The sequence below is a fragment of the Apodemus sylvaticus genome, chromosome X (assembly GCF_947179515.1).
Source record: "Apodemus sylvaticus chromosome X, mApoSyl1.1, whole genome shotgun sequence".
NCBI lineage: Eukaryota > Metazoa > Chordata > Mammalia > Rodentia > Muridae > Apodemus > Apodemus sylvaticus.
The window spans coordinates 1,612,345-1,639,289 of NC_067495.1; the positions used below are offsets into that span (position 1 = coordinate 1,612,345).

Sequence of the window (26,945 nt, forward strand, 5' to 3'; positions counted from 1 at the left end):
TTAGCACTAGCTGGCCTGAACTTGGTGGACCAAGCTGGCATCAACTAACAGAGATTGTCTGCCTCTGTCTCTACCATCAAACCTAGTTGAAATATCTTATTGAATTGAAAGCACTGAAATTATCCAAGGGCAATAGAGTGTATTAAAAGGATATGAGACATGATGAAATCAGAAGGAATAATTACAATGTATTAAAACACACTGACTATATAAAAGTCCTTGAGTTCACAATGGTATTTAGACACAAAGGAATAAAACTCACTGGACATTACTGAGGTTGCTAGGGCACCAATTCAGTACTCTGAAAATTGATGCTTATTTTTCCTCTTTTTTTCTGGTCTGAGCACATTTCAAGTCAACCAAACAGTACTGATGTATAAGGTGTTCCCTTAACATCTGCTAATAAATGCAGAGGTGGTGATAATAACCAGAAAGGGATCATTTTGCAACTCCTATTAAAATAATTGGTTCAGGCAAAACTCCTATAGTCTTGAGGACATCTAATTCCTTTCATTCACATTGAAAAAGTCATTGCCACCTGAATCTGATGATGATACTTAGCATGATAAAAAATCCTAATCAAACACTGTGGGTATTTGCATTTAAAGCAACACGAGGTACTGCTACCTATGAAGTATTCTTGTAAAAAAAAAAAGATCTAAGTGTAAACGAGGTTTTGATTTAACTTTTACAAGAAACATAGTAGACAATAATCCCAATTTAAACAATTTAATCCCATAAATAATACAGGGAAACTGACCAAACTTCATTCACAGAGGCATGAAACATAAAGAGGGAAAAATGCTTGGTTTTTAAAATTAATAAATACAAGATATGAAACAACAAGTTACAACAAGTGGGTCCATTTTTAGACCTAGATAAAATTAGCTGTAAAAGGACATAAAGAGTTTGATAGTGAAGATAATCTGCGTATGAGTATGAAAGGATCTTTAAGGAACTGCCATTAACTGTTAGATGTTAAAATTCAGTGTGGTTATTCAAGAAAGCATGTTTTTAAATTTGTTTTATTTGAGATACATAAATGTTTGGGAATGAAAAGTCGAGACAAAAGAACATTTGATTGGAACATTTTAGTGAAATAGGTTAAAAGTTTGTTGTTGTTGTTTCTGGGACAGTGTTAAGTCTTCAACCCAGGTTAGACTGGAACGGACTATAGAACCCAGGTTGCATATCTTCCTGTCTCATCTTCCAAGTGCTGGGATTACAAGCATAGCCCAGCATCCTGGCAAGATGCTTTAAAATTCTGACAAAAAGGTTGATGAAACTGGGAAATGAAACACATGGGTTCAGTAAATTTTAATTTTTAAGCATTTATTTTATTTTAATGAGTTCTTTGCCTGCATGTACGTGAGGTGAGGGAGCCACATCCTCTGGAACTGGAGTTATGGATAACTGTGAGCCATTGTGTGGGTGCTGGGACCCAACGTCAAATCCTTTGCAAGAACAATGAATGCCATTAGCTTCTGATACACCTGTTCAGCTCCAAATTCTATTTTGAGTAATATTTTTTCCTTTTCTTCTTCTTCCTTTCCTTTTCTTTATCTTCCTTTCCTTTCCCTTTCCTTGCCTTTTCCTTCCTTCTTTCCTTCCTTTTTTGGTGTTGGAGATTGAACCCAGAGTCCTAGGGTTGAGGGCAAGCATTCTACCACTAAGATGTGTCCCTAGTCTCTCTCCCTTTTAAGTTAGACATTTATTGCTAACAGTTACTGTTTTCTACACAGCGAATATAATCTAGAATTCAGGCAGAACTAACCAAGCAAGTATATTGGTTGATATTCTTTACTAGAATACAGTGAATTTCCAATAAGTAGCTTAATAATTTTCTAAGACATTAATACCAATAAAGCAGGTGTCTTAGTCAGGGTTTCTATTCCTGCACAAACATCATGACCATGAAGCAAGTTGGGGAGGAAAGGGTTTGTTCAGCTTACACTGCCACGTTGCAGTTCATCACTAAAGGAAGTCAGGACTGGAACTCAAGCAGGTCAGGAAGCAGGAGCTGATGCAGAGGCCATGGAGGGATGTTCCTTACTGACTTGCTTCCCCTGGCTTGCTCAGCCTGCTCTCTTATAGAACCCAGGACTACCAGACCAGAGATGGCACCACCCACAAGGGCCCCCCCCCCACCATCACTAATTGAAAAAATGCCTTATAGCTGGATCTCAATGGAGGCACTTCCCCAACTGAAGCTCCTTTCTCTGTGATAACTCCAGCCTGTGTCAAATTGACACAAAACCAGCCAGTACAACAGGTATGTAAGTATATCATTTTATACTAGGATAATCCTAAATTTAAGAAAACTATGATACTGACAGTGTATTCCTTAATTAGCCCTGTTTGTCTAATGATGCTTACTAAAATTTCTGTGATTATTTCAAAGTAAAGTATGAGGTCAACAGGTCATGTTTTATGGTTTCAATGTAAACTTCATATTTAAATACTCTGCAGGAGGTTTAAATCTAGGCTTTTTGGCTGGCATGAACAAACCGTTATCTTGCATTAGTTAGATCAGAGCCGTAGCCTACATGTTCTCTCTGCTTGCCCCCTACAACAATTAGAGTAATAATAATTGCATTTTAAAAGGACCATGCCATTCCTCTGTTCTAAAACCTCCAGTTAAATATGATCTTCATTTTTCCTATTTTATATTGCTGTAAAAATGCATGAGAATTTAAAGCAGTAACATTAACAATCGTTATTTTTTTTAAAGATTTATTTATTATATGCAAGTACAGTGTAGCTGTCTTCAAATGCCCCAGAAGAGGGCATCAGATCTCATTACAGATGGTCGTGAGCTACCATGTGGTTGCTGGGAATTGAACTCAGGACCTTTGGAAGAGCAGTCAGTGCTCTTAACCATTGAGCCACCTCTCCAGCCCAACAATCGTTATTACAATGCATCATAATAAACATAAAAGAAATGACAAAGGACAGAAGATGGGAAGGGAGATCTAAAAATATGCTTACAGATTCTTAGACTATGAGTGAAGATGGATACAAATTATATAAATTGTAATTTACTTCTGTGAAATGAAGTTTTAGAAAAACATGTACAATCCACAAGTCAATAGAAGGTTAAGTGGAATTATGAAAATGAAACAGGAAGAAACTAGCAAGGTGATAGACTTTAGTCCAACTTTATCAATGATCTACTTTAATATGAATGTTCTAAAGACAACAGTTAAAGACTGTCAGACTGGAATGAAAAGCAGAAAACAACTATATGCTCTAAAAATTTTTATCTTGATTATATATATTTGATAAGAAATGTATTATATATATTATACATATAAATATAATAAATAAGTAACCTTATTAATTTTAGATAAATTAAATTTTAGAGCAAAGAAGATAATCAGAGATAAAGGGTACTATTATGTGATAAAGATTCTCTAAGATGTAACAATCCTAAATGCATATGCAGTTAACAGACTTTCTTTTTTTGTTTTGTTTTGTTTGGATTTGGTTTTTTTGAGACAAGGTTTCTCTGTGTAGCTCCAGCTGTTCTGGAATTCACTGTGTAGACCAGGCTGGCCTCAAACTCTGAAATCTGCCTGCCTCTGCCTCCCAGAGTGCTGGGATTACAGGCATGTGCCACTACCACCCGGCCAGACTTTCAAAATATACATAGTTAAGCCTCAAAGATTAGAAAAAAGAAATGTCACAAATCCTCATGACACTTGTAGACCTCAACATTTCTCTTATTAATGTATGAAATAAGTAAGCAGAAAGGACAGAGATGACTTACTTGTATATTATTATCAACTAAGTCCTTAAGATTTGATTACAGCAGTGGTGTCTATAGCTAGTAATACCATATTATATACTGGAAAATTGCTTTGATCACACTTTAAAGGTTCTTCCTACAAAGGGCCATCAGATTGCTCAGTGGGTGAGGTATGTTGCCCAAGCCTGGAAACCTGAGTTCAAAATCCAGGTCCCAGTAAAGGTAGAAATGGAAAACTGACTTCACAGAGTTGCCTCTGACCTCTGACCCCTATTGTTGTGCTATGGCAATGTACCTATATACGTATATACAAGCATACATATATACATAATACAATAAAAGATTTTTATGCAAAAATTTGAAGGTAATTATACAACTTAACAGTTTGTGGTACTCATTTATAATACATGACATATATACATGTCAGACCACTACATTATATACTTTAAAATGTAATGTCCGGTAATTATACATCAATAAAGCCGAAACAAAGTTTCCAAAAGTTACCAAACCAAATAAATATAAATCTTTAGACTGATGGGGATGTGAGTGTAAAAGCCTCCTGACAACCTGAGTTTGATTCCTGGGTGCACATGGTAGAAGATATTCAACTCCCACAAGTTATCCTCTGGATTCTACAGTCATCCTGTAGCACAAATGTGCCCTGCACTCCCCCACACAAGATAAATAATTATAGCAGATACCATCTCATGCCAAGCTGAGGCTGTGATGTAAAGAGGGGTACTTTGCCTCTTCTATAAGACCTACAACCCTGTCTAACCTGAGAAAACAGCTGATAATCCCCAACAGAATGATTTTCTTCAAACTAACTGGAAGTGTTTTGAAGTTCCGGATTATGAAAAACAAGAGAAGGTTGACAACTGTGACAGAACTGGGTAGATGAAGGAAACACAGCAACTAAAGCCAATGTGAGATCTGGAACGGAATTCTGGAACTGAAACTTGCACAGTAAAAAAATCTGGTGAAATGAAAATGTATGAGTTAACATTTTACCAAGGTGAATTTCTTGGTTTTGACAAATTTGCATTAGCTATGTTAACATTTGGAGTGAAGGGCATATAGAATACTGTCTTTGCAAATTTTCTGCAAATTTAAAATTATTCTAAAACTTTATTAAAAATAAAAAGTATACAATGTCTACTAGCTTATTTCATTTAGACTAAACCATAAACCTGCACCATGCTGTCTGACGGCCCTCTACTAATGCTCATCTACTGTGTGTTTAAGAAAAGAAACCTTGCCAGGCGCTGGCGGCACACGCCTGTAATCCCAGCACTTGGGAGGCAGAGGCAGGCGGATTTCTGAGTTGGAGGCCATCCTGGTCTACACAGTGAGTTCCAGGACAGCCAGGGCTACACAGAGAAACCCTGTCTCGAAAAAAAAAGAAAAAAAAGAAAAGAAACCTCTAAAACAAAAAGGTAAACAAGATGATCCACCATCTGAAAAACTACCAAGAGTGCTAATTCCAAGAACACATCAGAAAGACTTCTGAATCACTCCTTTTGAGACAGTAGTTGGAAATTTATATTTTTAAAAATATCCTAGATAGTTTTGAGGATAACTCAGGTTTGGAAGTCTTAAAATGGACAACAGATTCTCGTATTAATAGTCAAATAATAATATTTATTAACTAAAACTAGATAATTGTGATTAAAAACTAGTTTAAATTCAGCCATGAATTACAATAAGTCAAATTTCAAGATTAAGCCTACCATTTTAAAAAATGGCTTTCAACTGACAGCAATTTTGCTCCTTAAAGGGCATCAGGCAATGTCTAAAAAACATTTTGTTGTTGTTGCTACAACTGAAGAAATTAGTATCTAGTGAACAGGAGCCAGAGTTCTGTTCAGTGTTGTAACACACAGGCCAGCCCTATACACAACAAAGAATTATCTGACTTAGGATGTCATTGATGTCAAAGATGAGAAATCCTGCCCGAGAATGATTATTGGTCACTTTAAAAGAGGGCCCAGTCCAACCTTTTGGAATATTAGCACTGAGTATGCTTGCTATTCCATATTAAGTCACTCCTGGGCAGCTTGGATTTTTCTCAAAAGTTTTGGGGGTTTTGAGAATAAAATGGAAACTTTTTTAAAAAAGGTTTTATTTTATTTATTATTTGTATATATGGGTATTTTGCCTGCATGTATGCTTATGGACCATGTAGGCTGTGAGGACTCCAGAAGAGGGCACCAGAATGGTGGGAACTGAAATGACAGCCAATTGTCAAACACCAGGTGAAACTAGAACCTGGGTCCTCCGGAAGAACAGCTACTTCTCTTAACTACTGAACCATTACTCCAACCCTTCCAATTCTTATTTTGAAGAAAAATCACACATTCTAAAAAGACAGAAAGAACAGCATACATATTCATCTTATCATTTGAGGCCAGCCTGGTCTACAGAGTAAGTTCCAGGACAGCTAGGGCCATGCCTCAAAAAATCCAAAAAGTTAAAAAAAAAAATCCATCTTACCTTTAACTATAGTTACCAGGAGTCAAATTTTGGCCACAGAGGTTTTCATTATTTTTACATTTATTTGTTTATTTATTTATTTTTGTAAATGTGGGTGTGCTCATGACAAGACATACTTATAGAAGTCAGAGGACAACTTGTGGAAGTCATCTGTCCTTCTTCCAGGACCCGGGAGCTGAACTCAGGTCATGAAGTTTGGATGCAAGTGCTTTGACTCACTGAGTCATTTTGCTGGCTCCTACACACCCATGCTTTGTCTGTGCTTTGCTGACACAGTGACACGCAGCATTCATAGGCTGCCTAACCACAATATGATTTCATACCTAAGGAAATCAAACAACTATCATCTGCAAACTCCTAGTTTAAAATCTACTTATATAGTCTGTTCTATATCATTCCCATAGCCAATCAAGGCTCTCTCGTTGCATTCACTGTTACATCTCTTTGGATTATTTTAATCCCAAAGAGTTCCTTCATCTTTTTGTTCCCTCTTCTGAAGAAACCTAGCTTGTTATCTTATATGTCTTGTATTTTGGACTTGGTTCATTGTTTCCTTATAGTGTCATTTAACTTACTTTCATTCCTGTCTTGGGTCATTCACCACAATGATATAAAAAACAAACAAACAAACAAAAAACCAGATTTGAAAAAGAGAACAAGCAAAGACAAAAGAGGCAGGAGGCAGAAGGTAAGAGGTAGCCTGTAATCCTAATGCTCCCCTCCCCTCTTCTGTAAAACAGTCCCAAGCAGTCAAACCTGGTCCTGAACCATGGCTGAGGATGGCCGTGAACTCCAGAATGCCTCTTGCCTCTCCCTATCAAGCACAGAGAGTACAGGTGTGCACCACTTCACTCAGCCTTTTCCACAGGTGCATTTATTCCTGTTGGTGTATTATCTTCATTGCACTTTTGTGTGGTTTATTTATTTTTATTAGAAACTGAACTAAGTCCTCAAACACACTAGGCAAGTAGTCCTACCACCAAGTATACTTCCAACTCCCATTATTCTTTCCCATGGTCAAACTGTCCCCAAATTTTACCAATGTAAACTCCTTCAAGCTGGCTCTTTTGACTTGCTATGGCTACATCAGTCTTTTGAATACTTCCTGTAAGCATCTCTCCTTTTAAAGACTTGTTTGTATGATGTTTATTTCATGAAATTCTTATAACATCTGCTCACTGATTTTTGACTTTTGGTAGCATTTTAATATTTCCATGTGAAACATAGTGTTATTTAAAGGCAGACATTGTTTAGGTTGAAGGAATTCTACAATACTTCCTTACTGATAGTGTACGACTACACAGCCCTTGATTCAGATAACTGACTTCAACACTAATACTCACATGTTAGAATCCATTAGACTTATCGCTCAATTCCATTTCTGAAAGTTGATAAGAGTTTCGAGGTTCATTTTCAAGATTTCATTTGAATGTCCCATGTAAAAAATACATTCTGAGGTAGACTTAAGCACTAGATTGGAGTAAGTCCTTCCACTACTATAATAACTGTAAAAGGATATGCTAACACTTCATAGCCCAATAACACACAGTATTACTGATTAAAATTATCCCAACAGTCCTCCAATGCTTTTTTCATATACAATTTTAGAGTTCATTTTAATTTATTTATACATAAAGAAACACACATGCAGATGTGCCCTGTCTGTAGGGTATACCTAATTAGCAATGCATATTGCTATTAATATTGGATTGGAGCCTTGAGCAAACAATGTCTCTACTCCCAACAGACAGGTAATACTTTGGCCTCCAGAGTCAATACACCCTTAAGAAAATATAGGCAAACAGTAGCCCTTCAGAAAGGGCTATACTCCAGTTCCTCTCTTATGTATAGTTCTAAAATTTACTGCTGACATTCACTCACTAAAAAAATTCTTTTTCATGAGAAAGTAATTATATGAAAACAGAAAATACTGACTTTGTATTTCTTACTTCTTTTGCAGTATGGCCAAAGCACATCTTTATCAAGTGCTTTACAACAATACAAACATACAACAATAATAAAATAAAACTAAAGTAATATAGAAATGTGACTGGCTTAAGTACTAAACACAGAACAGGAAGAAAATGAGTTATACAGGGTTTCTTAGATATTGAGAAAAAACAAAAGAGGAAGAGAAGATAACACAGAAGGAAGAAAAAATGTTCAGACGGTCAGTCAGGAAAATAACCACAAAAGTACCCTTGTCATTCAGAAAATACCTTTGTTTAGAAGAAGTAAAAAGTCTGATGCCTTTTCCTGGAAAACCCTTTGAGCGTCTTCAGTTTTCATTGACATTTCCTTTGTCTGCACTAGGGAAAAGCCTTTACCAACCATCTGTGGAGAATAAAATTTCATTTAGACTTTAAAATGAACTTCTGCTATGAAAACAAGGATTTGTTATTTCAGCATTTTTCTGTATATAATGCAACACAGCATTCTGAGTTTTGCTTTGGTTCTGACTAATTCAGACTCTGGTATACTTTCTTTGTTACAAGTACTACACAGTGTCCAAGTTTTGTAACTGCATGGGATGGATCCCTAGGTTGAGCAGTCTCTGGATGGTCTTTCCTTCAGTCTCTGCTCCACACTTTGTATCTCCTCCTGTGGGTATGTTGTTCCCCCTTCTAAGAAGGACCAGAGTATCCATACTTTGTTCTTTCCTCTTCTTGGGCTTCATTTGATATGTGAATTGTGTCTTGGGTATTCAGAGCTTCTGGGCTAATATCCACTTATCAGTGACTGCATACCATGAGTATCTTTTGTGATTGGGTTACCTCACTTAGGATGATATTTTCCAGTTCCACCCATTTGCCTAAGAATTTTAAGAATTCATTGTTTTTGATAGCTGAGTAGTATTCCATTGTGTAAATATGCCACATTTTCTGTATCCATTCCTCCACTGAGGGACATCTGGTTCTTTCCAGCTTCTGGCTATTATAAGTAGGGCTGCTATGAACATAGTGGAGCATGTATCCTTATTACATGCTGGAGAATCCTCTGGGTATATGCCAAGGAGTGGTATAGCAGGGTCCTCCGATAGTATTATGTCGTTTTCTGAGGAATCGCCAGACTACTTTCCAGAGTGGTTGTACCAGCTTGCAACCCCACCAGCAGTGGAGGAGTGTTCCTCTTTCTCCACATCATCGCCAGCACCTGCTGTCTCCTGAGTTTTTGATCTTAGCCGTTCTGACTGGTGTGAGTCCTTGCTGACTAGAGCCGGATATAGCTGTCACCTGGGAGGCTCGGCCAGTGCATGACAAATACAAAGGGGAACACTCTCAGCCAGCCATTGAACTGAGCACAGGGTCCCAAATGGGGGAGCTAGAGAAAGGACTCAAGGAGCTGAAGGGGTTTACAGCCCCATAGGAGGAACAACAATATGAACCACCCAGTACCCCCAGAGCTCCCAGGGACTAAACCATCAACCAAAGAGTACACATGGAGTTACCCTTGTCTCCAGATGCATAGGTAGCAGAGGATGGCCTTGTTGGACATGAAAGGGAGGAGAGGCTCCTGGTCCTGGAAAGGCTTGATGCAGCAGTGTAGGGGAATACCAGGACAGGGAAGCAGGGGAGGGTTGATTGGGGAACAGGGGGAAGGGAGAGAGCTTATGAGTTTTTTTGGTAGGGGGACCAGGAAAGGGGACATTTGAAATGTAAATAAAGAATATATCTAATAAAAAAACCATATCAATAGAGCAAGAATGCTAGACTACACTTATGGAGGCATTTACTATGTACATGAAGTTTTCTGAACTTTATGCATAACCTCTCATGGTTAAGAAACCTGTCCAAGGTCATATAACTATTTTAATTCAAGTTAATCTGCTGGTAGGTCAAAGAATTCTTTTTAGACCAAGTGATTGTAGAACATGCCTTTAATTCCAGCACTCAGGAGGCAGAGGCTCTTTGAGTCCAAGGCCAGGCTGGTCTATAAAAGTGAATTCCAGAAACCCTGTCTCAAAAAACCCAAAAGAATTCTTTAAAAAAAAAAAAAAACAGTTAGCTATATATTTTTCAAACTTGTATTTATTTGATTGTGAATATTTTCCAACCTGTTCTATAAAGTCAGTGGTAACAGCTCATAATATTTCATACTATGGTTTATTACTGAATATCATACCATCAAATTGAATCAAACTCAAGTCCTATTTTACTCAATGCTGCCTCAGACAAAAAGATACATTAAAAATTACAAGAAACCATACTGGCATTGTTGCTACATGGTAACTGTAGAGTTGCTTAAGATTATCAGAATTAATCTTACCACCACTTCTAATGTTGAAGACATTTTATACTCAGATATATAAACTGAAAAAAAAAACTTATCCTTAAATGGCTAGGGATGTTCCCGCTTATAACCATAGCACCCAGTAGACTAAGGTGGGAGAATCAACAATTCAAGGCCATTATTGGCTCCATACCCAGCTCAAGGCCAACAAAGACTGTATAAAATATTTTCTTGAAAAATATGATTAATTAAAATACCATTATATAAAACAAAACATGAACTATAAAGCTGTATCTATTTTAATATTTTCACTGAAGACATTTAGAGACTCCTTTACATAAAAACCCTATTTCTGAAGATTTGCACGTCATGGTAACTAACCAAATTCAATTATAAAATATACTTAAAGAATTCAAACCTAGTTTACCTATTTTATCCTGTACATTAATGTGATTCATATAAAAGCAAACAAGTACTTTTGGTGGTGAGAAAACCAAGTCTTGGTAACTCCCCTTAACTCTGTATGCAGCATGCTTTCTGCTCTAACCAGTCTTTATAGAATGTCCTGCCTTCTCAAATGTCATATTCCCTAGTTCAGACAACCATGTGTTGGGTTTGTAAAACAATATAAAATGTACTTTTTTTTTTTGGTGTTTTGGGTTTGGTTTTTTTCGAGACAGAATTTCTCTTCATAGCTCTGGCTGTCCTGGAACTCACTCTGTAGACCAGGCTGGCCTCGAACTCAGAATTCCACCTGCCTCTGCCTCCCAAGTGCTGGGATTACAGGTGTGTGCCACCACTGCCTGGCCATAGAGTTGTTTTAAATACTGTGTTAATTCATATAAATCACTTTTAACAGTGCCTGACACAGTAAAACTACATATCTACTACAATGTAAGAGTAGGCTACTATTATTAGTGTAGGATTTTTATTTTGCATCCCAGAAGGATATTTAAAGAATATCACTCTTCTAAGCCATATTCTTGCAAAGGCCATTATGTCATGCATCAGATACCAAAGGTCAAAAGGTTCACAGCTGGGCATGGTGGCACACGCCTGTAATCCCAGCACTTGGGAGGCAGAGGCAGGTGCATTTCTGAGTTCAGGGCCAGCCTGGACTACAAAGTGAGTTCCAAGACAGTCAGGGCTACACAGAGAAACCCTGTCTCAAAAATAACCAAAAAAAAGAAGACTGGGTTGATGGCTTTTTTTTTCTTTAAGCATGTTAATATATCTGTATACCCACTCCTGGTTATCTACCGAAAGAGTTTAACTTGAATGATTAATCTTTTGAAAATATGTAGTAAAAATTCACCATACAAAAGCAATTTGCCATACAACAGACTGAAGATATTTACTTCTCAGATATTAACATTGTACTAGATAGTACAAAGGCTACAAGCATATTTTTCTACATTTTAGAAAACCTACAGCACACTTACCATACTGGCATAACAAAAGAAAACATCAACATCTGAAGCCAGACACAATGGCTCAAGCCATTGGGACACAGAGGCAAAAGGACTGTAGGAAGTTGAAGATACAGCCTGAATATAAGAAAGTTTTAGGCTAGGTATAGCCATACACACACACACACACACACACACACACACACACACACAGAGAGAGAGAGAGAGAGAGAGAGAGAGATTCTAAATCAAAAAACCAATAATGAATAAAGTATTGAAGTCTTAAAATTATACTTTAGGTTCTATAGTTTTACAAACTCTGCCTCAAATACACTTTGTAGAGCTCAGACATGAACTCTCTGTATTACAGATATATAACTATAGATGTATTTATTTTTACTTTTTGTCAAGAAAAATCATTCCTTTTGGTGTACTTCAACTTTACAACAATCCCTTCAGAAAGAAACTTACTTATCCAGTTCGGAAAGCTGGATTTTTAAGTTTAAACTGATTCTATCGGATAAATCGGGATCAATGCACCTAGGTACACCTAGCAACAAAGGAACTGCTGCTCCTGAGGCCTTAACCCCTCCCTCTCAAACACTTTTCAAGGGGAAGCTGCTGTGCATTAACTCCTCTCTACTTAATGGAGTCACTGAAAGCCACTGCTCACAAGTGTTAGAGCTTTTGACATTCCAATCCCCATCTTATTCATATCATTCATGTATCCCAGCCTCCTATCCATGGCAATGCGGAAAGAGCTAATCAGGAGCCCAGTGTGGAAGGGGCTGTGATCTGGACTGTCACAGCAGGCTCTAAACATATTCTTAAGTGTCATTTACAACCAATTAAAACTGCAAAGAAATTTCCTCAGTAAGTCATTAGAAAATGCCATGCTTCAATGTGCAGTTCTGTTTTGAGTGTGCGTAGAAATTGTTTATGATGAGGACTGACAGTTCTTGAGGCAGAGAATAGAATCTGTATGCCTTCATTTCCAGCATCGACAGGTTCAATTATTTCTAAGTTGCAACTAATTATAAAGTATGTAAGCAAAGATGTGGGAAACAAATATGGGTCATCTAATGAATGAACTGTGGTAACTGCATGACCCAAATATAATTGGTGCTAATGAATGCTTCCTGATTTGAACTAAGAAGAAAAGTTTTCTTGAGAAAGGATTTTGAGGCCCAAGTGATCTGCTTCTAAAGCAAGCCTGTGGAGTTGGGGGAACTAACTTGAAGGCTGCCAGCATTTCCAATAATAAGTCTGAAAACAACAACAACAAAATACCTAGAAAGTCTCCAAAGCAGCGTGGTCCTAACTATGTCTATTTCTCTTCTCTTTCTCCTTACCTCATCAATTAGTTTCCTGGCATTTGCAGTTGTATAATCATCGGCAAATAATACCACTAGACATGATTCATCACTGTACTTCTGTCTCTGACCCCGGGATACAGGAACAATGCTTCTATTGGCTTCTGTGGAAATTCGCACAGCTTTGAATTCTTCAGTTGCTGGTAAAGGAACATAGTCTTGAACCACGGCATTTTCTGGAAGAAGGCTCCAGTTGAGCTCTCCTGACACGGGTGTAAAATCATGAACATGACTCCATATGTTATTGAAGATACTGAGGCCTGCATCTTTGAATTGGGCTGCTAATTCAGGGTAGTACCATTGAAAACAGCCAAACTTGATGTTTGTGGAAGATTCAATAATGGGTTGAGTAGCACAGCACAAAAAGACTTCCAACTTTCTACAGTCCCTTACACGAAATTGTTGGCAAGCCAATGTGCACTTGCAATCTCTACAATTTCGGAAAAACACACTGCCTTTCACTGGTCCCAAAAAAATTACACAGTTAGTGCAGTCATCAATGGTAATAGTAGCTGAGTGATCAAAAATATAGATGTTACAGTTCTCACAGTCTTGAATGACAAATGGTTGTCCTGCCACTTTTCCAGGTAAGCGACCTACTGTTTCATCCTTCAGTCCACTAAACATGTAATCTTTTGGATCAACCTGCAGAAACAAAACACATTACCTTGAGTATTGTTAACATTCAGCAAAACTAAGTAAGTACCTATGGCATGCCACGTACAGTTTGTTATTGGTAAAAGTTAAGTTCCTCAGGCTCATTGAATAGGAAGCTTTTTGTTTGTTTTCAGTAAAAGAATGAGGGAGGAAATCGGGAAAGAAACCAAAGTTCAAAGACACTTTCACCCAGTGTTATATGTATTGCTTGGATCCATCCCATTTGAACCATTTCAACTGGAAGTGTGCTTTTTTGAGGCAATTGGGAATAGTCATACATATACACAAAGCCTGTTAGATAACTTTATCTTTTATGGCTTTTATTTTTCCATTTTCTAAGTGTGATAACAGTTCTAAGCTTACAAGACGGGTGAACTTACCAATTTTAAATAATCTAAAGTTTCTGACCTTGTTTAATATATAACTACACCCTAAGAAATGCATCCACTCTTTCTGTTATCAAATTTCATTCTTGGGTTTGCAAACCTAAAGGGAAGGCCATGTGACATTATGATTTGGGTCTTCCTGTTAGTTAACCCAGGTGATGTATGGTCACTGCTACTATCAATAGTCTTTCAGCCTATTTGGAATCAGTATAACCACAAAATTAATATGAAAGACAAGATCAAGAATATATTTTTTTTAGCCAGGCGGTGGTGGCGCACGCCTGTAATCCCAGCACTTGGGAGGCAGAGGCAGGTAGATTTCTGAGTTCGAGGCCAGCCTGGTCTACAGAGTGAGTTCCAGGAGAGCCAGGGCTACACAGAGAAACCCTGTCTCAAAGAAGAAAAAAAAAAGAATATATTTTTTAAAACAAATATTCATTCTAATGGAAGTAGATATGTAAGGCAGGCATGGGGTGCACACCTGCAGTCCCTGCACTTGGGAAGCTGAGGCAAGAAGATTACGAGGAGGTAGGCATTCAAGTTCAGCAAGGGCTACAGAACAAGAATCTGTTTCAGATACAACTGCAGAAAACAATGCTAGGAAATGAAAGCTTCTATCCTCTGTATCGATCCTAATCAGGACATACTCATTTAGGCTAGGCTATAGCTCAGAACTACAATGTATGCTTAGAATGTACATGGCCTTGAGTCCATCCTGGGAACTGAAAATTAAACATTAAAAATATACCTATAGACTATTTCAGTTTTCTGATGATTTGCTTTTCCTTGTACTTCAATTTTTAAAACTTCTATTTGGGACAGGTGGAGGAGTACCCTCATAGAGGCAGGAGACAGGGAGGGATTGGAGGTTGTGGAGGGGAAACTGGGAAGGGGGATAACATCTGAAATGAAAATAAATAAGTAATAAAAAAGAAAAAATTATTCTATAAAAATCTTAAATTGAATATATTTCATTACCCTACTACAAAATGATATTTGGGTCTAAGTTTCTAAATCCTGAGATTTTTTCATACACCACAGACAATGGAAGAATCTAAAGACACAAAAGCCTTGATATGTTGGTACTTACATCTACAAATTTTAATCAGACATGGACTGAACTATTCATCCAGTGTAACTTTTCAAATTTTGCCATCCTATTAGATATTATAAACTATGCCTTATATAATCTTTTAAATAATAGTATCTAGAATTTCACTTTTTTATTTTAACTATGCTATCAAAATATAGTCAGAAAACTCAGTGATGGAGTGTTTTTAGCATGGCTGAGGCTTTGAGTCTCATCATCAGCATATATCTCCAACACACACTCACACACCCCCACAGACCCCCCCCCACACACACAGAGACACAGAGAGAGAAAGAGAGATTTAAAAAGGCAATTCTGACAGTTTAAAAACAGCTGAAAATGTATTATCAATCTATTGAAACTCTTTTAACTGCTTATGAATATAAATATGTACTAGAAACAGATTTCTATAGATACAGTACATACATTTGTCTATATACAAAGTAACATATAAGTATGTTAATTATTGATAAACTACCTTAAAGTGACTTCCATCATACACAATATTATATTTATCTAGTTTTATATAATGTCCTAGGACAAGCACTGGTCTATAGCATAAGACAATGAGCTGTCTTTTTTCTAGCCTCAATTTTGTCACCTATAAGCAACATGATCTTGAAAGTCAGCCTACCTTTCGGGATCTTTAGTCAGCCAATCAACACTTGAATACCCAAAATGAACCAGACACTATTTTAGGCACTAAAAAGGAAGTAACATATACCCAAATAAACCATTTAAACAACCTGACCATGTGGTAAGAGGTGCTGAGAATATTTGAGAAATCCAGAGACAGGAAACATAGAGGACAATCCAAGACTTACTGTACAAAGTGAGAATGAAAAATGTTGGAGTTTACTGGAAAGATTGGGAAAGCAAGACAGTATCAGACAAAGGTAACATATTGAACAAGGTAAATTTTTTCAGTCATCAGGAAGAAAATAGAAAGGGGCCTGGTATTTCTAGAGATACTGGAATGAAACTAAATAATCAGGAATATTTTCTAACACTACTTCTCTCAATTACTTATAGGTAAAAACAAACAAACAAAAAACCCAAATTAAAACTACAGGATTGGGGAGATGGCATAGTTGATAAAACACATGCACATCAAATAAACAGGCTGTTGCAGGAAAACCTCCAGCTTAGGTCCAGCCTTTGTTAAATAGCAAGACCTTACCTCAAACAAACAAAACCCAAACAAAAGAGCCTTAGAAAAATTAAAAAGATAATTCTAATATAGGGTTCAATCTCCAGCAGTTATATAAAAAGTTGGATATGGTGGAATACACCTATCACCACAACAGCACTGCAGAGTCCATGGCAGGCAGAGCCTTGTAGCTCACTGGCCCACTGCCTAGGATATGTGGAGAATCCCAGGGCACTTGCTTGTCTCAAAAGATGGTGAGTGAGTGAGTGTGTGTGTGTGTGTGTGTGTGTGTGTGATGCCTAAGGAATGACACCTGAGGATGTTCTCTGACTTCCAAAAGTACATACATGTACATGTGTGCCCACACACATGTACATGCACATTCATATGTGTGTGTATACAAAAAAAAACAGATAAAACTAGAAATAAAGAAAACCTGAACTCACAACAAGTAAGCTTATGTTATGCATCTATCAAGAGCAGAATTACTTGTCCATAAACACAGACTGAAAAAAACTATAAATAATATTGGGGGATTGGAGAAATAGCTCAGTAGTAGTTAAGGGTGCTTGTTGCTCCTGCAGAAGACCCAGGTATGATTCCCAGCATCCACATATCAAGTCACTGCTGTCTATAACTCCAGTTCCAGGGAATCCATTGCCCTCCTTGGGTACCAAGAATGCATGTGGCATACAGATATACATGTAAGCAAAACGCATGCATATATAAAATAAACACATCTAAATTTTCTCTTAAAAATTAAAGCTAGGTGCAGTGACACACACCTATAATACTAGCACTTAGGAGCCGGGCGTGGTGGCGCACTCCTGTAATCCCAGCACTCGGGAGGCAGAGGCAGGTGGATTTCTGAGTTTGAGGCCAGCCTGGTCTACAGAGTGAGTTCCAGGACAGCCAGGACTACACAGAGAAACCCTGTCTCGGAAACACCCCCCCCCCAAAAAAAAAAACACTTAGAAGGTGGATGCAGAATAATCTCAAGTTTAGAGACTACCCTGAAAAAAAAAGGCTCAGAAATTTTAAAATAGTAGATAATTTACAAACACTAGAAACTGCCATGGAATGTTAACTATATTTACAATTAAAATGCTAAAATAATCCATAAGAGAAGTTAAAATCACATAAGTAATTAATAATTTAAAGATTAAATATAAGAGAACATCAACAAGGAAGGGCAAACCAAATTTTAATAGACAGACTGTCAAGAATGATTAAAAAACAATACAATATAATGACTGAAAACAAGGATATGATTATAAACAGGTTTAAAGCAGAGTCGTAGGTGCTGAGAGATGGCTTAGTAGTCAGGAGCACTTACTGGTCTTGCAGACGACCTGGGTTTAGTTCCCAGCATCCACATCAGACCCCTCACAAACGCCTGTAACTCCAGTTCCAAGACTTCTGATACCCTTCTTCTGTGGCTACTTGTATGCACATTGTGCACATACATACACATAAAATTTACAAAATCAGTAAACTTCTAAAAAAAAACAGAATATAAGCAACTATATAGTCATTTTAATCAATGAATCCTGGTTACCCCAGAGTACAACTCAGATGATGTGGGTTATACAGGAATTATATGGATAGTAATTAAATCTGATAATGAAATACCTTTTTTGTTATGTGTATAGGTGTTTTGCCTGCATATATGTGCCTATGGAGGCTAGGAGAGTATATCGGATCTCCTTGGAACTAGAGTTATGGATGGTTGTGAGTCACCATATGCTAGGAATCAAGAAAAACACCCAGTACACACTGTCTTGAGGAGAATTTGAGGCTTCTCCACATCCTACTCTTCACTCCATCTCCAATGAACTGAGATTCTGATGCTGATCAAGAACAGAAGAGTAGAGCTTTCATACACTAGCCCAGTAAGAGCACTTGTCTAGTGTATCAAAGGCCAGAGTTCAATTCCCAACACTGAAAAAACGGGAACAAACTAGCACTTAAGGACATTTAGTTAGGTCACTCTTCAAGTTGACCAACTTCTGGTTAGGAAAATAAAAGAATTATATCAGACAGAGGCACCACTTCTAATAACTATTGTAGGTCTTTCTTTCCTTTATGTAGTCTCTTCTCTCCAATACCCCAAGTAAAGGGAGGCTGAGGCTGCTTTCCTCTGCAAAAAGCCAGTACCAGGTCATGGGAATATAGTTATGGTGCAGGATAGTGGGAGCCTGTTCTAGTTCCAGGCCTTAAAGTGAGAAAGAACATAAAAGGGAGGCTTAAGTCCATTCTGCATTAAATTTTAGGAAGGACAAAAGTACTCTCTGATCATGTTTCGCTTATCTTTTGGCATTGACACATTAATTACAGTGGAGGGAAGTAGAGCAATGGTGAATAGGTGAAGAGAAAAGACCCTTCCAATCAGGTCAATGGGATGCTTCCTCCAATCAGGAGTTGGCTGATTTCTAAAAAGCTGAATGGGCAAGAGGAGCCAGGCATGTGTGGGCCCACACTCAAACAAATTAACACACACACACACACACACACACACACACACACACACAAATAATTACTAGGAGTTAAGACTTCTTGTTGCAAATACCGACATAAAATCTATTGCTAAATCACTGAGCTGCTATTTTAATAGGCTCGAATGTGCTGTGGATTTAATATTCATGTCTCCTCCATTTTTAATGTTATTGGGGATTGAACCCTGGGCCTCATGTATGCTAGGTAAGTGATCTACCACTGAGCTGTATCTCCAACTGGTCTCCCCAAATTTCTACTTTGAAGTCCTAGCCTTCAATATGGGGATATTTGGAAGTGGAGCCTTTGGGAAATAATTAAAAGCCTTTATAATGGGAATACTGACCTTGTAAGATATGGGAAAAAGAGAGTGCTAGAGCCAGTGAACGCATAGAGGTAAAGTCCTAAATGGACACAGCAAAAGGACAGCTATCTAAAGCCAAGAAGACAGGCACTAGACAACGAATGTGCTAACATCTTGGTCTTCTGAGTCTTGGGCTCTAGAATGCTGAAAATTTGCTGTGTAAGCCATCTGGAATATGGCATTTTGTTAAGGTGGCCTGGCTTAGTTGGCTACAACTAAACAAGCCCTTCATCTCTGTATTCACCAGCACTTCCACGTGGGGTTGAGGGACATGACTGTGCTTACTTTCTGATGAAATCTTCTTTTTTTTATTGTTTTTTTTTATTCGATATATTTTTTATTTACATTTGATGAAATCTTCTGAAGTCACCAATCCTGTAGGATTAGAACTCTACACTTATGAACATTATGTAAGCTTATTTCTTTCTCTAGTGGCCCTAACCTCAAATATAACCATGGGGGACTTAGTTAGGCCTTCAATAATTTTTGACTAATACCCATAACAACTTCCAATCCTGAGGAAGTCAATGTAATCTACTATTCTTAGTTTTTTCCTAGACATTCCTTTTTTACTGGCTTATGAGGATAAATTAATCCTGTAGCTAAAGATTCTATAGCTCGCTTTACAGTATAAAATTATTTGGATTGTCAACACTATTCAAAGGAGAAATGAAGGATATATGTTACTATATTTTCTCAGAAATTCCTAAAAGTTCTTCAAATCAAAACTTAATAACTAATTTCAAGTTTAGAATAATTTTGTAAAAGTTACTAGTTCTTAAAATGTCTAAAATTACAAGCATAGATAGGCTGTAGTCTAAAATACTTTAACACAAGAGCCTTGATGAAATGTACATAGTTTATATCTATATGTATTACCTCTAGCCCATGCTGGCCTCAAACTTGCCATATTAGCAGGAGTTGGAGCTAATGTGATATTAGTATCCAACTGTACTATTTAACATACTATTCACTATTATTATTATTAGTTATTATTATTATTTGGTATTAGTACTACTATTAGTAGTATTATTAGTCAGTATTAGTATTATTATATTATTCAGTATTAGTACTATTCACTAACATAAAACAACAGTGAACATCTTAATTCTTTACTAGGCAGCAAGCAAAATTTTCATTAAATTTAATTTCTGTAGTTAACTTCAGTAATGATATCCTGACATATACTAATGGAATCTGTACACATTAATGGAAATCCAGTTTGTAAAAATAAAAAGTATTTTTAAAAAGCAGCTCATAGCAGATATGATTATTTAAGCTTTAAGGTATGCATTAAAGGTTTTCTCTTAAAATATATCTAATAAAAGACATCTAATGAAGGGTTAGAGAGATGGCTCAGACAGTAAGAGCACATACTGTGCTTGCAGAGGACCTGAGTTCTCAGCACTCATGTCAGATGGCTCATAACTTCAGGAAACTTCAGCTCCAGAGGATCTGATACCTGTTTCAGCTTTCTATAGGCACTGCTCTAACGTGTACAAACCCATACTTAGATATTTACATACATACACAATTATAAAATAAAAAACTTAAATATATTTGTAATAAAATATTGAAATTAGAAATAGTTATTTGGGGGAAAAGATGTAACATCAATTAGACTCAATGAAGTCAGTGGCCCTTGGACCTTGAAGCTCGGAATATACATGCAGAGTGCTTGGCCTTAAGCCCCAGTTGAGCTCCCAACTGAATGCCTGTATCAATCTGACAGTCACCTTTGGGGTTAAGCCATCCTGAAGGTGATCCTGGAATCCCTACTAAGGATGCCACAGTTGATGCCACAAAGAGTCAACCCTACTTAACTGGAGTCAAAGGGCAGAATCCTAAACAAAAACAGTATTTGCCAGTGTTTTAAGGTATTAAATTTGGGGATGGTTTAGTTCATGTCAATCACAACTAAATTATCTCTCAGACTTAGAAGATGATGAAAATAGCATCTAGCTCTCAATCTACCACAGATACTTCTTTCTAACAGGTCACATATCAAACCTTTGAAGGTACTACATAGACATCAGTTCCCCATAAAACCATCCTTCTATTGATGAACAATTCTTGGAATTATATTCTCCTATAAGTTGTGCTTGAAATGTCTCTGGATATGACAATTACTATCTAATGTCTCTTCTTCATGGCCTTGATAAATTGTGCAGAACTCTTTAGGACTAGCCAACTTTATAACTAAGAAGTTTAAAATGCACAAATTGGCTAGCTTACCCAAAGTTGAACAACAGACAGTTGAATTTCTGGTCTGCCGCTCTGGTTTAATAAGTACTATTTCGAATAATCATGAGACAAATGTAGCAGATACAAGTGTGTTCTTCATACTCAAATCACAATTTTCATACTTAGACTATCATTTGGAAAACTTTTTTTTCCTTTTAAGGAGTCAAGATCTCATTCTCACAATGACCATGCTTACACAGGGCAGCCTGAAACTCAGGAGGCTGGTCCTGAACTCAGAAGCACCAAGCCTTCCAAGTTGCTAGCATTATAGGTGTGCACCACTTTGCCCAGGCAGAGGAACTATTCTTCTATTATTGAGGAGTATTACCATGAGTAAGTGGAACTGAAAACTCCCTTTCTGTGCTACTCATTCTCACCTCATTTTTGCATCAGTATTTTCCTTTATCACTCCAAAGGGCAAGTAAGGTCTTAGAGGGCAAGAATAATAATTTTTGGCTCTTCCTTGGTGTTTGAATACATATACATTGAATAATTTGCTTAACGATTAAATACAGCATAAAAATAATAAGAAAAGGCATTTCTTTCCAAATGATTTAAACAGAGATCTTGGAATCCAAAATATTTCTCGTCAGTGTAGTTTTTTTTTCTTTTTCAAAGTCAGCAGCAATGGAAAATGAATTCCTTCCACTGTTGACTGTAATATGTAAGTTGCCATGACACCACTTAGTCCTCAAACATTCTTTCTAATTGAGACAATTTCTCCTTGCTTCAGTCCCTTAAGGCTGACCCAATTACCCGACGCAAAATCCAAAACCCATGGGGTACCCATCAACTCTGATTATACAACCTAAGGAAACTTTAAACACCACTTTTCCAATAGTAAGGAAACTACAGGCAACTCATTAAAAAAAAAAAAAAAAAAAACAACTCTTACAGGTTGACTAATTGCTTGCTCTGACTTTAAACCACACAGACTTAGACTCCATGATATTATGAAAACCTACGCCAAACCATTTCTGTTGCTACAGATACAATGTATCTCAGTTATTTCTGTAGGCTGTGTTTTTACATTCAAGTCCTTGTAGTGAAAAAATAAAACCAAAAGTTTCAAGAGATAGCAAGACCAGGCTCAGTAAAAGTACCACTGGAGGGCTAGGGGTATATAGATCAGTGGTAGATTGCCTGCTTAGCATTCTGTGTTCTATTCCCAGCACCACAAAAGAGGTTTTAACTTTTATTATATGTATATAATATATAATTATAATATATGCATAATATATAATAATATTATATTGTGGCATACTATGTATACTCTGTATTATATAGAATATAGTTATATATCTAGTTATAATATATAATATATATAGAAGTATGAGCTTATTTTACATTTCCAATAACAGCTCTTACATCTCTACAACTATAGTACCTAGTAATACTCTCAAAAAGGGTTCCTTTATTATTATTACACATATGTCTATATATGTAAATATGTATAAATACAACCTACTGTGTCTATTTTTGCTGTTTGTGTGTATATGGCTTCAATGCTGACCCCTTTTTTGAATAAAAATATGTAAAAACTATAATTGAAAAAAATTTAATGTTCCTATTTACACCAGAAAGTTTAATGCAGCTCACATGGTAGGAGTGGAGACTTAGATGTTAGCATCCACTATGCTATTTTTCAGTATTTTTACTTAGATAAAGGGCACAAGAAAAAGAAATCATGGAACACATTAATATGAAAGAGTCCAACTGTCAGGGTGTGGTAGCACAAGCCCATTATCTCAGTACTCAGTATGCCCAGGCAGGTGGATTGCCAGAAATCCAAGGCCAGCCTGAGCTATATGTGTAACAGGCTAGCCAGAAGTACATATCAAAACATTGTCTCTAACATAAGCTGGTGATCCATGCTTACAATTCCAGCAATTAGGAGGTAGAAGCAGGGGGATCAGACAGATATTCAGGGCTATGCAGAATTACATGAGACCTTGTCTCAAAATATAACCAAAATGATCCTGTTGCAAAAATAACATAATATAATAACAAGACCAGAAGATCACAATTAAACAGAACTTTGTAAGTAGGACTTAGCAGAAAGACAATTATTATGGAACAGTGAAGCACAGCCAACCAAGACCTCGGAAAAGAAAAGCACACTTTTACTTTTAGCCTAAGACTTTCAAACAAAACAAAACAAACAAAAACTCTCTTCGAAGCAGGAAGTTCAAGTTTAAAGAGCATTGTTTAGCTAAGGATGCCACTCAGTGGTAGAATGCTTGCTTAGCACGGTTCAATACCCAGCGCTGGGGAGAAAAAATTTTAAACAGCATTATTAGAAATCCCAAGGCTGTTGAAGATGAATATTTCAAACTCTACCCACCAAATAACTTTGATGGGTACAATCTTCTTTTAAAACAGAAAATACACCACTTTCCTACATGACAAAATACTGCTATATAAGAGGGACAAAAGGCCACATGGCCTAAGAAGGGTTTCAGAATCAAAGCAAAAAGCTGAGCCTGAGAATTCACTCCATCATCATCCCCCATTTGTTAAAAGCCAACATTTTGAGAATGTCGTTTATATGAATGCCTAAATCCTGCTGGGGATCTGAAATGATGCAGGATCATTTGTTATACCAAACAAGGATGCAGGATGATTTCTTATATCAAACAAGACTCACTTTGGCCAAAAGTATTAACTGTCCATAACATCCATTTAAAAAAAAAAAAACAAGCTCTCTTATTTTGTTTTAGAAACCAAAATAATTGATGTCTATTAAGTGTTTTACTAAACAACTATAGTAAGCAGAAATGAACTATGTAGAAAGAGGAACCATTGTGAAATGTATGCCTAAGTGAGTTTTGTGCAAGATTAGGAGACTTTTTCAAACTTTTTGACACACACACACACATAAAATAAAAGTAAGGCGTTTTCATTCATATAAAGCAGCAATAATAAGCTACTTCCTGGTTTGTGTTGGGTACTTTCAATCTTACACAATACATTCCAAGACTGCCTCAATTTTCATTATTCTTTTCTCATAAATGGAAGAGGAGAATAAAAGTAGACATGAAACAGTCACCAAGAGGGACCAAAAGCGATTTGCAGAGGAGGGCAAACAAAAGAGTAACAGCTTGGGAATACAAGGCGCAGAAAAGATGAGACTCAGTTTTGTGTGTGTAATTTGACCACTGGACCAAACCTTTGGCCACTGCTGGTGAAATGAGCTGATTGGAGATTCAGCACCTTCCAGGCTCTTTCCCTCCCTGGAGTCCTTTCTAGGATCAGGAGTCAGGGTGCAGAGCCTACAGAGAGGCCCTGGGAGTCTAGTTAGGCTGACCACCAACTCTATGCCTCCTTTGGGCCCTTCACATCCCACCCCCAAAGTCCTGCGACTTAAGCTGCCTGTGCATTCCAGTGAAAGCCAGTTGTGGGCCACCCGCCAAGCGGCCGACTCTCATCTGCTGCAAAGGGCAGTCAAGGAGGGCGCAAAGCAGGAGATCCCCAAAACATCACCTTCTCCCGCTGGTCCCAGCTGTACAGCTTGGGCTGCTCCTCCTCTCGCTCAGCCCGAGACTCCTTTTGACTCTTCCGCCTCTTAGCGAAGCAGCAGCCCATGGTGCCGGCCTAAGATTCTTGTTAGTGGACTCCACTCGCTCAGACACCTCTCAGAGGGTGGTGGGAACCCAGGGCGACTCGGCCAACAGCTCCTGGGACACCGCCCAGGAGAGCAGCCCAGCCGCCTGCAACCCTCAGCACTCCCGCCAGGCCCAACACCCTTCTACCCCCCCCCCCTTTGGTCGCCGTGACGACCTATGGCAACCAATAAGCAGGCAGCAGCCTCTGAGCCAATCAAAGCTTCACAAGCTGCTCCGCTCCTATGAGCTCAGGCTAAAGGACTCATTCACCAATGCTACGTCAGTGGCAGGGCTGGCCAGCTCAGGTGCACAGAGGGCCCCGCCCAAGGTCGGTCCTACTCCGCCCCCAGCTCCTCCCTTCTAGTGAACTAGGCTGGGCTAGCTGCTGTTTGATTAGACCTTTTCCCCACCTGGTGCTCAAATTTTGAACGTTTCCACATTTTAAGCTCTGGAAGGGATGCCATGCAGAGTAGTAGATTTGTTTTATGATGACATAAATTGTAAGGGAAAAGCCTTGCTGATTTTGTAAAACAAATGTGTGTCCTTCACTCCTCCCCTTCAGTACCCTTCTAGGAAGCCTACAAGCTCCTGGTCAAATTGTCCCAGTCTGGTGTCTGTGGAGGTCAGGAGAGGGCTCAAATGTGGTTACTGATAGTTCTAAGCCATCAAGAGAGTGCTAGGGACCGAACCCGGATCCTCTGCAAGAGGAGCAAGTGATCTTAAACACTGGGCCATCTCTCCAATCCGTTGAGGTATGTGTAAAAGTTTCCACATATTGCTCCAAAATTGGACAAGTATCTAGGATAACTGAGTATTGTCTCCTTACTAGAACAGTGAATCCGAGAGCAAATGGATATCATAAAAAAGCATGTACCTTTGAATCTCTCAGCCGATGCATCTAATGACAGAAGCACATACAACCTTTCTCCAATCTCTTCCAAAAGACAGTAACCCAACTGCAGAGGTAAGGAAGGCATGTGAACTTGCTACAGAAGAACTCAAGCAGTGCAAAGTCTAATAGAGGATATAAACCCTGTCATATAAACAACCAGGTCTGTTCAAAGAAAATGGTACAAAGTTTGCATGAAGATATAAAAATATACACAATCATTAACATTTATTGGATTTGGGTGGAGTTTGAGTACAGTACACATGTATTGCTTTCATAATAGATAAGTTGAGCCAGGCGGTGGTGGCACACGCCTTTAATCCCAGAATTTGGGAGACAGAGGGAGGCGGATTTCTGAGTTCGAGGCCAGCCTGGTCTACAGTGAGTTCCAGGACAGTCAGGGCTACACAGAGAAACCCTGTCTCAAAAAACCAACCAAACCAAACCAAAAAATATAGATAAGTTGATTTCTCTGAGTTACAGTATTAAAACATCATAATAAGACACCAAATGCAGACTAGTAGTTTCAAATTTGTTTAACTTTTTACTTGACCATACCTATTGAATTTAATGTGGATTCTAAAAGAGCCTCTGACTTAATTTGGGCATTATGATTGTTCCTCCTTTCACTTCCTGTCCTTTTTGCACAACCAGGAAGAAAGGTACAGTGCTTAAGAATTATAAATGATCAGAAAGTTAAGTTCCAGGTCTTATGGACAATAAAAGCTGTCCATTACACCCTTTTTCTTCAGTCAGATCAAAATTCTATCTGAGGGTAGTTGTGTATTAGAGCCTTGCTGCTAGTTTATAG

General features: G+C 37.8%; 1 protein-coding gene across 7 annotated transcripts in view; it reads right to left on the reverse strand.

Annotated features, from left to right (window-relative positions):
* Positions 1 to 25,390, reverse strand: part of Rp2 (RP2 activator of ARL3 GTPase) — a 36,180-nt gene extending 10,790 nt beyond the window's left edge. For all 7 annotated transcript variants that reach the window (XR_007975398.1, XR_007975399.1, XR_007975400.1 and 4 more), the window contains exons 1-3: positions 25,124 to 25,390; positions 13,236 to 13,901; positions 8,464 to 8,578 (exon numbers count right to left, since the gene is read on the reverse strand). Coding sequence is in view for 4 of the 7 variants with exons in the window: in XM_052170709.1 (XP_052026669.1) it covers positions 8,464 to 8,578; positions 13,236 to 13,901; positions 25,124 to 25,225 (883 nt within the window). In the remaining 3 variants the exon portion in view is untranslated. The remainder of the gene's footprint in view (positions 1 to 8,463; positions 8,579 to 13,235; positions 13,902 to 25,123) is intronic.
* Between the last annotated feature and the right edge of the window lie 1,555 nt (positions 25,391 to 26,945).